Source organism: Anser cygnoides, chromosome 34 (assembly GCF_040182565.1).
Source record: "Anser cygnoides isolate HZ-2024a breed goose chromosome 34, Taihu_goose_T2T_genome, whole genome shotgun sequence".
Lineage (NCBI taxonomy): Eukaryota > Metazoa > Chordata > Aves > Anseriformes > Anatidae > Anser > Anser cygnoides.
Genome location: NC_089906.1, coordinates 948271 through 961502, shown reverse-complemented (window position 1 = coordinate 961502; position 13232 = coordinate 948271). Strand labels below are relative to the sequence as shown.

The window sequence follows — 13232 nt, the reverse complement described above, 5'->3', positions numbered from 1 at the left end:
GTGCAGGGGGGGATTCAGGGTGCGGGGGGTGCTGGGGGGCGCTGAGGGGGTTCAAGGGTGCAGGGGGGTGCTGAGAGGTGCCGGGGGTGCTGAGGAGGGCACCGTGAGGGGAAACTGAGGCACGGGGGGGCCAAAAACCGAGACACGGGGACCAAAAACGGCTGGGGGGCGACCCTGGGGCCACCCTGGGCCACCAGGAGCCACCCTGGGGCCACCATGGGCCGTGGGGGGGGGGGGTCCCCTCAGCCCCAACATGGCGCCCGCCCGCGTTGCCCCTGGTAACGGCGACTTCCGGCGCGGCGGGCGGGCGGCCCCACAAAATGGCGGCGCCCACGGAGGGCCCGGACCAGGCCCAGGCCCAGGCCCCGGCCCCGGTCCCGGCCCCGATCCCAGCCCCGACCCCGGCCCCGCTGCTGCGGGTGGTGGCCGAGTGCGGCCGGAGCCGGGCTCGGGCGGGCGAGCTGCTGCTGCCGCACGGCGCCGTGCCCTGCCCGGTGTTCATGCCCGTGGGCACCCGCGGCACGGCCAAGGGCATCACGGCGGCGCAGCTGGCGGCGCTCGGCTGCCGCATCTGCCTGGGCAACACCTACCACCTCGGGACGCGGCCCGTGAGCGCCGCCGGGACGCGGGGGGGGAACCGGGGAGGAGGCCCGGGGGGAACCGGGGGGGTCCCGGGGGGAGGCCGGGAGCACGGGAACGGGACCGGGGAGCATCGGGAGGGGAGGGGAGGAACCGGAGGGGGCCCGGGGGGGCTCCCGGGAGCACGGGAACGGGACCGGGGAGCTCCGGGGGGGCTGGAGGAACCGGGGGGGAGCGAGGATACCGGGAGGGGAACGGGGGAGGGACCGGCAGGAACGGGGATGAACCGGAGGGGGCCCGGGGGGGGGGGGGGGAGGTCCCGGGAGGAGGCCGGGAGCACGGGAACGGGACCGGGGAGCACCGGGGGGGATCCGGAGGAACCGGGGAAGGGGCCCGAGGGAACCGAGGAGGGACCGGGGAGCTCCGGGAGGGGTCCCGGGCACCGGGACGGGGCTGAGGGGCACTGTGAAGGGACCGGGGGGGGGGGGGGGGGGGGGGGGGGGGGGGACGAGCGCCGCTTTTTAGGACCCCGCCTCCGCCCCCGGACGAGGCCCCGCCCCCACCCGAGAGGCCCCGCCCCCAACCGAGCCCGCACCGAGGCTCATTGGCGGGGCCACGCCCCCTATCCGTGACCACGCCCCCTATCCGTGACCACGCCCCCTATCAGTGGCCACGCCACATGCCCCTGACCACGCCCCCTACCCGTGGCCACGCCCCCTGCCCATGGCCACGCCCCTACCCGTGACCACGCCCCCCTCCGATATGACCCCGCCCCCGAGCCCCCCCTCCCCCCGTTTAACCCCTTCCTCCCCGCAGGGCCCCGAGCTGGTGCAGCGGGCCGGCGGCCTGCACGGCTTCATGGGCTGGGCCCGCAACCTGCTGACGGTGAGGGGGGGGCGGGACCCCCCGGAGCCCCCCCAAACCCCCCCGAGTCCCCCAACCCCCCCCAAACCCCCCCACGGGATCCAGACCCCCTGCTCAGGACCCCCCCCCCCCTTGGAGCTCAGGACCCCTGTGGACCCCTCCCCCCCCCCAGGACATGGGGACCCCCCCCCCCAGGACCCCCAGCCCCCCCCCAATTTGCCCCCCCTCCCCATTAACCCCCTCCCACAAGCCCCCCAGCTCCCCCCTTACCCCCCCCCCCAGGACTTAAGGATCCCCCCCCCCACCCCCGAATTTGGGGACCCCCCCCAGGACTTGGGGACCCTCCCCAGGACCCCCAGCCCCCCCCAAACTCACCCCCCATCCCCATTAACCCCCCCCAGAACTTGGGGACCCCCCCCGGGTTTTGGCCCCCCCCCCCAGAACTTGGGGACCCCCCCAGGAACCCCAACCCCCCCAATTCAGTCCCCCCTCCCCATTAACCCCCTCTCCCACAAGCCCCCCAGCTCCCCCCTTACCCCCCCCAGAACTTGGGGACCTCCCCCAAAATTTGGGACCCCCCCCCCAGGACTTGGGGACCCCCCCCCCAGGACTTGGGGACCCCCCCCCAGGACTTTGGGACCCCCCCCAGAAGTTGGGGACCCCCCCCAGGACCCCCAACCCCCCCAACTCACCCCACCCTCCCCATTAACCCCCCCCCAGAACTTTGGGACCCCCCCCAGGACTTGGGACCCCCCCCCCCGAACTTGGGACCCCCCCCCAGAACTTCGGGACCCCCCCCCAGAACTTCGGGACCCCCCCCAGAATTTGGGGACCCCCCCCCCAGAACTTTGGGACCCCCCCCCAGGACTTTGGGACCCCCCCCAGAATTTGGGGACCCCCCCCCCAGAACTTCGGGACCCCCCCCAGAATTTGGGGACCCCCCCCAGAACTTTGGGACCCCCCCCCAGGGCTTTGGGACCCCCCCCCGAACTTGGGACCCCCCCCCCAGAACTTCGGGACCCCCCCCCAGGACCCCCAACCCCCCAACTCACCCCCCCTCCCCATTAACCCCCCTCCCACAAGCCCCCCCCCCACCCCTCCCCATCCCCTCAGCACCCCCAGCCCCTCCCCCGCCCCCGCGCATTATTTTTTTGGGGTGCCCCCCCCCGTTTTTTTTGCCCCCCCCCAGGACAGCGGCGGCTTCCAGATGGTCTCGCTGGCGGCGCTCTCGGAGGTGACCGAGGCCGGCGTCCGCTTCCGCTCGCCCTACGGCGGCGCCGAGCTCCTGCTGAGCCCCGAGCGCTCCGTCCACATCCAGAACGCGCTGGGTGAGCCCTCGGGCCTTGGGGGGGGGGGGATTTTTTTTGGGGGGGGGGGGGTCCTGACCCCCCCTCTTCCCCCCCTAGGCGCCGATATCATCATGCAGCTGGACGACGTGGTCAGCAGCACCACCACGGGGCCGCGCGTCGAGGAGGCCATGCACAGGTGGCCCCCCCAACCCCAAATTCCCCCCCCCCCCTCCACGACCTCCCCCAGGTCCTGATGCTGCCCCCCCCTCCCCAATTTTGCCCCCCCGCCCAGGTCCGTCCGCTGGCTGGATCGCTGCATCGCCGCCAACCGGCGCCCGGCGCAGCAGAGCCTCTTCGCCATCATCCAGGGGGGCTGGACCCGGCCCTGCGCAGGCGGTGCCTGGAAGGTGGGGACCGAGCCCCCCCGGGGCCCCACATCCCCCCCCCGGGCCCTACATCCCCCCCCAGGCCCCACATCCCCCCCCGGGGCCCTTCATCCACCCACCAGGCCCCACATCCCCCCCTGGGCCCCACATCCCCCCCCCAGGGCCTTACATCCCCCCCTGGGGCCCACATCCCCCCCCCCCCCCAGGCCCCTGCATCCCCCCCCCCCAGGCCCCTGCATCCCCCCCCCCCAGGGCCTTACATCCCCCCCCCGGGCCCTACATGCCCCCCCCCGGCCCCTACATCCCCCCCCCTGGGCCCTACATCCCCCCCCCCCGGGGCCCTACATCCCCCCCGGGCCCCACATCCCCCCCCAGGGCCCTACATCCCCCCCCCCGGGCCCTACATCCCCCCCCCCGGGGTCCACATCCCCCCCCCATGCCCCACATCCCCCCAGGGCCCCACATCCCCCCCCCGGGCCCTGCATCCCCCCCCCCCGGGGCCCTACATCCCCCCCCGGGCCCTGCATCCCCCCCCCCCGGGCCCTGCATCCCCCCCCCGGGGCCCTACATCCCCCCCGGGCCCTACATCCCCCCCGGGCCCTACATCCCCCCCCCCCGGGGTCCACATTCCCCCCCAGGCCCCACATCCCCCCGGGCCCTACATCCCCCCCCGGGGCCCTACATCCCCCCCGGGGCCCTACATCCCCCCCCCGGGGCCCTACATCCCCCCCCAGAGCCCCACATCCCCCCCCCAGGGCCCTTCATCCCCCCCCCGGGCCCCACATCCCCCCCCATGCCCCACATCACCCCCGGGGCCCCACATCGCCCCCAAGGGGCCCCTGCATCCCCCCCCCCAGGCCCCACATCACCCCCCGGGGCCCTACATTCCCCCCCATGCCCCACATCCCCCCTCCCTCTCCCCATATTTTGCCCCCCCTGCCCCACATTCTGCCCCCATTCCTCCTGCCCCCCGCCCCACGCCCCACATTCTGCCCCCCATTTCCCCTCCTCCCCCCGTCCCCACATTCTGCCCCCCGCCCCCACATTCTGCCCCCCCCATTTTCCCTCCTCCCTCTCCCCATATTTTGCCCCCCCCGCCCCACATTGTGCCCCCCGCTCCCCCCAGAGATGACGCGCCGCGACGTCCCCGGCTTCGCCATCGGCGGCCTGAGCGGCGGCGAGGAGAAGGAGCAGTTCTGGCGCATGGTGAAGCTCAGCACCGACCTCCTGCCCCGCGACAAACCCCGCTACCTGATGGGCGTGGGGTAGGTGGGGGGCGGTGGGGGGCGGGATCCGTGGGGCAGGATGTGGGGCAGGATGTGGGGCAGGATCCACGGATCAGGATGTGGGGCGGGATCTGTGGGGCAGGGATCCGTGGGGCAGGATGTGGGGCAGGATGTGGGGCAGGATCCACGGATCAGGATGTGGGGCGGGATCTGTGGGGCAGGATCCATGGATCAGGATTTGGGGTGGGATCTGTGGGGCAGGGATCCGTGGGGCAGGATGTGGGGGCAGGATCCATGGGGCAGGATCCATGGATCAGGATGTGGGGCGGGATCTGTGGGGCAGGATCCGTGGGGCAGGATGTGGGGCAGGATGTGGGGCAGGATCCATGGATCAGGATGTGGGGCGGGATCTGTGGGGCAGGATCCGTGGGGCAGGATCTGTGGGGCAGGATGTGGGGCAGGATCCACGGATCAGGATGTGGGGCAGGATCTGTGGGACAGGATCCATGGATCAGGATTTGGGGTGGGATCTGTGGGGCAGGATATGGGGCAGGATATGGGGCAGGATCCGTGGGGCGGGATCTGTGGGGCAGGATCTATGGGGCAGGATGTGGGTCAGGATCCATGGATCAGGATGTGGGGTGGGATATGTGGGGCAGGATCCGTGGGGCAGGATCTATGGGGCAGGATGTGGGACAGGATCCACGGATCAGGATGTGGGGCGGGATCCGTGGGGCAGGATCTGTGGGGCAGGATGTGGGACAGGATCCATGGATCAGGATGTGGGGCGGGATCCGTGGGGCGGGATCCGTGGGGCGGGATCCGTGGGGCGGGATCCGTGGGGTGGGATCCGTGGGACAGGATCCATGGATCAGGATGTGGGGCAGGATCTATGGGGCAGGATCCGTGGGGCAGGATCTATGGGGCAGGATGTGGGACAGGATCCATGGATCAGGATGTGGGGTGGGATCCGTGGGGCGGGATCTGTGGGACAGGATCCATGGGGCAGGATCCATGGGGCAGGATCCATGGGGCAGGATCTATGGGGCAGGATCCGTGGGGCAGGATCCGTGGGGCAGGATCCGTGGGGCGCGCGCTCAGCCCCGTCCCCCTGCAGCTACGCCACCGACCTGGTGGTCTGCGTCGCCCTGGGCTGCGACATGTTCGACTGCGTCTTCCCCACGCGGACGGCGGTAAGGGGCAAAGGGGGGGGGCGGGGGGGGGGGGGGCGGTCGGGGGGGCTTTTAGGGTCGGGGGGCCCCCCCCAAATACCGTGCCCCCCGCAGCGTTTCGGCTCGGCCCTGGTGCCCTGGGGCTCGCTGCAGCTGAAGAGCAAGCAGTTCGCCAAGGATTTCCGCCCCATCGACGAGCGGTGCGGCTGCCCGACGTGCCGCCGGTGCGTTTTTTTTGGGGGGGGGGGGATTTGGGGGTCCCGGGGATTTTTTTTTTGGGGGGGGGGGGGGGGGCCACAAAATGACCCCCCCCCCCCGCATCGTTCCCCACGCAGGCACAGCCGCGCGTACCTCCACGCGCTGCTCCGCAGCGACCCGGCCGCCCTGCACCACCTCACCGTGCACAACATCGCCTACCAGGTTTTGGGGCAAAAAAGGGGCAAAAAAAAACAAAAAAGGGGGGGGGGGGGGCTGCGTTACCCCCCCCCCAAAAAAAAAAAAACCTCAACCTTTTCCCCCGCAGCTCGACCTGATGCGGGCCGTGCGGGAGAGCATCGTGGCGCGGCGCTTCCCCGACTTCGTGCGGGATTTCGTGCGCGCCCGCTACGGGGGCCCCGAGCGCTGCCCCCCCTGGGCCCTGCACGCGCTGGCGGCCGTCGGCATCGCCCTGGACTGAGGGGGCTGCGCCCCCCCCCCCGTTTTATTCCGGATTTGGGGGTTTTATGGCATTTTTGTGGTTTTTTTTATATTACGAGTGTGGTTCGGTTTGTATTTTTAATGGGTTTGGGGGGGGCACAAATGGGTCGGGGGGGGCATAAATGGGTCTGGGGGGGGCATAAATGAGCCTGGGGGGGATACAAATGGGTCGGGGGGGCCACAAATGGGTCCGGGGGGGTATAAGTGGGTCTGGGGGGGGCACAAATGGGTCCGGGGGGAGCATAAATGAGCCTGGGGGGGCACAAATGGGTCGGGGGGGGGTATAAGTGGGTCTGGGGGGGAGCATAAATGAGCCTGGGGGGGGACACAAATGAGTCGGGGGGGGGCACAAATGGGTCTGGGGGGGCACAAATGAGCCTGGGGGGGGATACAAATGGGTCTGGGGGGGGGGCATAAATGGGTCGGGGGGGGGCACAAATTGGTCGGGGGGGGCATAAATGGGTTTGGGGGTGGCATAAATGAGTCGGGGGGGACACAAATGGGTCGGGGGGGGGCATAAATGGCCTGGGGGGGACACAAGTGGGTCTGGGGTGGAAGCATAAATGAGCCTGGGGGGGATACAAATGGGTCGGGGGGGGGACATAAATGTCCTGGGGGGGGCACAAATGGGTCTGGGGGGAAGCATAAATGAGCTGGGGGGGACACAAATGGGTGGGGGGGGACATAAATGGTTGGGGGGGGCACAAATGGGTTTGGGGGTGGCATAAATGAGTCGGGGGGGGACACAAATGGGTCAGGGGGGGCATAAATGGTCTGGGGGGGCACAAATGGGTCGGGGGGGGAAGCACAAATGAGCCGGGGGGGGATACAAATGGGTCGGGGGGGGGCACAAATGGGTCGGAGGATCACAATGAGTCGGGGGGGGGCACAACTGGGTGGTGGTGGGGGGGGGGGGGGGTTGTGACCCTGTGATCCCCCCCCCCGCAGAACGGGGTGGGGGGAGGGGGGGGCTGCAGCGGGGCAGCCCCATAGCCGGGCACTTACTGGGGGGGGGGGGGCTCTGCCCCAGAATAACTGAGGGGGGGGGGCGTTAGGAGGGGACAGGGCTTAAATAGGGCGGGGGGGGGGGGGGGTGCAGGTGGGGCCGTTTGGGGTGATTGGAGGGGGTGAGACACCCCCCCCCCCCCCCCCCCCGTAGGGTCCCACCGGGACGGGGTCCCCGACGCCCCCCAGCAGCCGGTGCCCCCCCCACGTCCACCCCCAGGACCCCAGCCCCGGAGCCCCCCCAGAGCCCGTCCCAAACCTCAGATCCACCCCCGCAGCCCCTGGATCCCAGCCCAGATCCCCCCCCCGACCCCAAATCTGCCCCCCAGACCCTACCTGAGACCCCAGATCCCCCCCAAACCCCAGATCCCCCCCCCCAGCCCCCCCCAAGACGCCAAATCCCCCCCCCAGCTCCCACCCCAATGCCCCAGATCCCCCCCCCGACCCCAGATTTCCCCCCCCCAGACCCCAGCTCCCACCCCAATGCCCCAGATCCCCCCCCAAACCCCAAATCCCCCTCCTCAGCCCCCCCCAACCCCAAATCCCCCCCCAGCCCCCACCTGAGACCCCAGATCCCCCCCCCAAAACCCCAAATCCCCCCCCCAGCCCACCCCAAATCCCCCCCCTCAGCCCCCCCCCAAACCCCAAATCCTCCCCCTCAGCCCCCCCCAGCCCCCCCAGCCCCAATCCCCAGTGGATCCCAAGCTGGATCCCAGCCCCCCTGCAGCCCCTGCCCCCCCCCGGCCCCCCCCGGCCCCCCCCTCCCGCCCTGCCGTGCGTCACCCCAGGGCGCCCGAGGAAGTTTGTGCACGGGGTGGGGTGGGGGGGGGTGGCCACGGCTGCGTCACCCCCGGGACAAATCGGTGCCGCCGGCCACCGCGGCCACACCGGCAGCAGGACCGCAGGTGAGCACTGGGAGCACTGGGAGCTGCACTGGGATGAACTGGGAGCACTGGGAGGACTGGGAGCTGCACTGGGATGAACTGGGAGCGCTGCGAGCTTCACCTGGATGAATTAGGAGCGCTGGGAGCTGCGCCTGGGGTGAACTGGGAGCACTGGGAGGACTGGGAGCTGCGCCTGGGGTGAACTGGGAGTGCTGGGAGCTGCAATTGGGATGAACTGGGAGCACTGGGAGCACTGGGAGCTGCACTGGGATGAACTGGAGCGCTGGGAGCTTCACCTGGATGAATTAGGAGCACTGGGAGCTGCACCTGGGGTGAACTGGGAGCGCTGGGAGCTGCAATTGGGATGAACTGGGAGCACTGGGAGGACTGGGAGCTGTAGCTGGGATGAACTGGGAGCACTGGGACAGACTGGTCAGGGCTGGGAGCTGCACCTGTGATGGACTGGGATGGAATGGGCAGGACTGGGAGTTGTAGCTGGGGTGAACTGGGAGGACTGGGGATGAACTAGGAGGACTGGGGTGAACTGGGAGGACTGGGGTGGACTGGGAACTGCACCTGGGGTATACTGGGAGGACTGGGACAGGCTGGTAAGGCTCAGGAGCTGCACCCCTGAGGGAACTGGGAGAACTGGGGAAAGTCAGGCAGGGCAGGCAGCAGCATCCAGATGGAACTGGGATGAACTGGGAAGGAATGAGTGCCGTACCCAGGGGAACTGGGACAAACTGGGCTGAGCGCCGCACCTGAATGTGAACGGGGTGAACTGGGGTGAACTGGGGTGACCTGGGCAGGGCCGGAAGCCGCAGCACGAGGAGCCCTTGGGGGAAACTGGGCAGAAGTGGGGTGAAACGGGCAGGGCTGGGAGCTGCACCCCGGGGCGGGGGGGGGGGGAACTGGGAGAACTGGGAGAACTGGGAGGACGGGGTACTGGGCCGAGCGCTGAAGCCCTGGGGGTGAACTGGGACCAACTGGGCAGGGCTGGGAGCTGCTCCTCGGAGCCCCAGGGCAGGGCCGAGCCCCTCGTGACCCCCCCTGCCCCCCAGCCCCATTCCTGCCCCCCTGGGCCCCCCCCGGCCTCCCCGTGACCCCCCCCCGGCCCCCGCCCTTCGCCCGGTGGTGACGGCCCCGGCGGACCCCGACCCCGGTGGGGAAAGGTGGGGCAGGGACGGGAACGGGGCTGGGGCAGGAGGTGGGGGGCAGGAGGTGGGGGGCAGGAGACGGGGGGCAGGAGGTGGGGGGCAGGAGACGGGGGGCAGGAGGTGGGGGGCAGGAGGTGGGGGGCAGGAGACGGGGGGCAGGAGGTGGGGGGCAGGAGGTGGGGGGCAGGAGGTGGGGGGCAGGAGGTGGGGGGCAGGAGACGGGGGGCAGGAGACGGGGGGCAGGAGACGGGGGGCAGGAGACGGGGGGCAGGAGACGGGGGGCAGGAGGTGGGGGGCAGGAGATGGGGGGCAGGAGGTGGGGGGCAGGAGGTGGGGGGCAGGAGGTGGGGGGCAGGAGACGGGGGGCAGGAGGTGGGGGGCAGGAGATGGGGGGCAGGAGGTGGGGGGCAGGAGATGGGGGGCAGGAGGTGGGGGGCAGGAGACGGGGGGCAGGAGACGGGGGGCAGGAGACGGGGGGCAGGAGGTGGGGGGCAGGAGGTGGGGGGCAGGAGGTGGGGGGCAGGAGACGGGGGGCAGGAGGTGGGGGGCAGGAGGTGGGGGGCAGGAGATGGGGGGCAGGAGACGGGGGGCAGGAGGTGGGGGGCAGGAGATGGGGGGCAGGAGGTGGGGGGCAGGAGGTGGGGGGCAGGAGACGGGGGGCAGGAGATGGGGGGCAGGAGACGGGGGGCAGGAGGTGGGGGGCAGGAGACGGGGGGCAGGAGGTGGGGGGCAGGAGACGGGGGGCAGGAGACGGGGACAGGAGGTGGGGGGCAGGAGGTGGGGGGCAGGAGGTGGGGGGCAGGAGGTGGGGGGCAGGAGACGGGGGGCAGGAGACGGGGGGCAGGAGGTGGGGGGCAGGAGGTGGGGGGCAGGAGATGGGGGGCAGGAGATGGGGGGGCTGGGGTCAGGGCTGGGGACATGGCTGGGGATATGGGGACAGCCGGGGGGACATGGGGTTGGGGTTGGGGTTGGGGATGGGGACAGGGAGGGCGATGTGGGGCAGGAGATGTGGGGCTGGGGACAGGGGGACGGGGCTGGGGACGTGGGGTCAAGAACGGGGACGGGGATGGGGACAGGGCTGGGGATATGGGGCCGGGGGGGATATGGGGTTAGGGTTGGGGACGGGGAGGGCGATATGGGGCAGGAGCTAGGGGGATGGGGACGTGGGGATAGGGATACGGGGATGGGGACGGAGCTGGGGATACGGGGTGGGGACACGGGGCTGGGGACAGGGACGGGGCAGGGGCCACGGCAGCCCCCGCCGCGCCGTGCTTGCGTTGGCCCCCTCCCACGGGAGCGAGCGGCCGCGCTGCCTTATCGGCGCCGGCGCCGCTTATCAGCGCTCGGCCCAGCGGCCAACAAAGCCCCAGGGAGGCCGGGGCGAGGGGACGGGGAGGGGGGCAGAGCGAGGGGCCCCCGGCTCTGCAGGAAGGGCTGGGGGCGAGTTTTCGGGTGGGCGAGGGGCGAGTTTTTGGGTGGGCGAGGGGCGAGCTTTCGGGTGGGCGAGGGGCGAGCCCTTGGGTGCACGAAGAGCAAACCCGGTGGCGGCCGAGGCATCGCGTCCAAGCCGTTGTTTCTCTCCCCCCCTTCCTCCCCAGGACCCTTCCCCACCGCCGCCGCCGCCACCGGGACCCCCGCCCGCCCCTCCCCGGCCCCCGGCAGCCACGATGAGGTTCCCGCTGCTGCCGCGCGCGCTCCTGCTGCCCGCCCTGCTCTCGCTGGCGCTGCTGGGGGTGCGGGTGCAGCAGCGCTTCGCCGGGGAGCCCTTCACCGATGGACCCGATGGACCCGGTGTACCCGATGGACCCGCTGTACCTGGTGGACCCGGTGTACTTGGTGGACCCGGTGTGTCTGGTGGACCCCGTGGACCCGGCGGACCCGACGTGCCCGGCGCCATCCGCGCCGCGGCGTTCCAATGGCAAGCGTCGTCGTCGTCGTCATCGGTCAACGGCACGGCCAAGCCGCCCCCCACCCGGCACCCGCTGCAGCCCCCCTACCCCTACCCGTACCGCTTCCTCCTCAACGAGCCCCACAAGTGCCGGGAGCGGGCGCCCTTCCTGGTGCTGCTGGTGGCGACGGAGCCGGCAGACACGGCGGGCAGGAGCGCCATCCGGCAGACGTGGGGGAACGAGAGCTCGGTGCCCGGCGTCTCCGTCCTGCGGCTCTTCCTCACCGGCGTGCACCCGGTGTTCGGGGGGCCGCTGCGGCGGGTGCTGGAGGAGGAGAGCGCGCTGCACCGCGACATCCTCCAGCAGGACTTCCTGGACACCTACCACAACCTGACGCTGAAGACGCTGATGGGCATGGAGTGGGTCAGCAGGCACTGCCCCGACGCCGCCTACGTGGTGAAGGCCGACCGCGACGTCTTCCTCAACCTGCCCTACCTGGTGCGGCGGCTCCTGCAGCCCCAGCTGCCCCCCAAGCGCGACTTCATGACGGGCTACATCTACCGCGACACGGGGCCGCTGCGCAGCAAGGCCTACAAGTGGTACGTGCCCCGCCAGGTCTACCCCAACGACACCTACCCGCCCTACTGCGGCGGGCCGGCCTACGTCCTCTCCGGGGACCTGGCGGTCAAGGTGTACGCGGTGGCGCAGACCCTGCCGCTCTTGAACATGGAGGACTCCTTCGTGGGCATCTGCCTGCACGCGCTGGGCCTCAGCGTCACCAGCAGCCCCTGGGGCGCCTTCAACATGCACCGCCTGCCCTACGACAAGTGCAGGTTCTCCAAGCTGGTCATGGTCCACCACTACCAGCCCGAGGAGGTGCTCACGCTCTGGCCCCACTTCCAGGGGGCCAACGTGACGTGTCCCCGCTAGGGACGGCCGCCCCGCGCCGCGCCGCCCCGGTTTTGCACACCCCCGACCCCGACTTTTTGGCCAGTGTCCGGCCCCCGAGCGGCCGCTCGGGGCCGTTTCAAAAAACCTCGGGGCCAACCCCCCCTCCCTCGCCCCCCCACCCCCCCAAAATCCCTAACGGGGAGGTTTTCTCCCCAATTTGAGCCATGCAGCAGGAGCCCGGGTCTGTGGGGCCGGTTCCTCCGCTTCGTTATTTCAGACGTTCGTTACTGTGCTCGCCTCGGAGCCGAGTCTGCCGGGCTCGGCGGTCGGGCTGCTCCCTTGAGCCAGGGACCCCGCGGCCCAAAAAGCTGTGCCCCTTCCCCCCCCCCCCTTAAATTATGGTTTTGTTTTGTCCGTCGTTGGTCTGTTTGTAATAAAAGGGCTGGAGCTGAGCCGCCCGAACCGAGCCTGCCCAACGCCTCCTCGTCGCTCCGGGCACCGTGACGGGGCTGGGGGCACCTCGCTGATGGGGTTGGGAGCGCTGCAATGGGGCTGGGGGTGTCACAATGGGGCTGGGGGTGTCACAATGGGGCTGAGGGCACCATAATGGGGCTGGGAGTATCATAATGGGGCTGGGGGCATCATAATGGGGCTGGGGGCACCATAATGGGGCTGGGGGCACCATAATCAAACTGGGAGCATCATAATGGGGCTGAGGGCATCACAGTGGGGCTGGGAGAACCATAATGGGGCTGGGGGCATCACAGTGGGGCTGAGGGCACCATAATGGGGCTGGGAGCATCATAATGGGGCTGGGAGCATCATAATGGGGCTGGGGGCATCGCAGTGGGGCTGGGGGCACCATAATGGGGCTGGGAGCATCATAATGAGGCTGGGGGCACCATAATGGGGCTGGGGGCACCATAATGGGGCTGGGGGCACCATAATGGGGCTGGGGGCATCATAATGGGGCTGGGGGCACCATAATGGGGCTGGGGGCACCATAATGGGGCTGGGGGCACCATAATGGGGCTGGGGGCACCATAATGGGGCTGGGGGCACCATAATGGGGCTGGGGGCACCATAATGGGGCTGAGGGCATCACAGTGGGGCTGGGAGAACCATAACGGGGCTGGGGGCATCACAATGGGGCTGAGGGCATCACAATGGGGCTGGGAGCATCATAATGGGGCT

General features: G+C 70.7%; 2 protein-coding genes across 2 annotated transcripts; both read left to right on the top strand.

Moving 5' to 3' along the window:
* Positions 1-284: 284 nt before the first annotated feature.
* On the top strand, positions 285-6262 carry QTRT1 (queuine tRNA-ribosyltransferase catalytic subunit 1). Its single transcript, XM_066986585.1, is given in 11 exon segments — positions 285-608; positions 1396-1464; positions 2633-2771; positions 2850-2928; positions 3025-3104; positions 3107-3139; positions 4245-4383; positions 5462-5537; positions 5631-5740; positions 5852-5936; positions 6040-6262. Coding segments are annotated over 11 exon segments (1251 nt in total). The 5' UTR covers positions 285-320; the 3' UTR covers positions 6193-6262.
* Positions 6263-8028: 1766 nt separating this feature from the next.
* Positions 8029-12504, top strand: LOC125181700 (beta-1,3-galactosyltransferase 1-like). Its single transcript, XM_066986584.1, has 2 exons — positions 8029-8258; positions 10857-12504. Exons 1-2 carry the CDS (start codon positions 8196-8198, stop codon positions 12075-12077), a joined length of 1284 nt encoding a protein of 427 aa, XP_066842685.1. The 5' UTR covers positions 8029-8195; the 3' UTR covers positions 12078-12504.
* Positions 12505-13232: the final 728 nt, after the last annotated feature.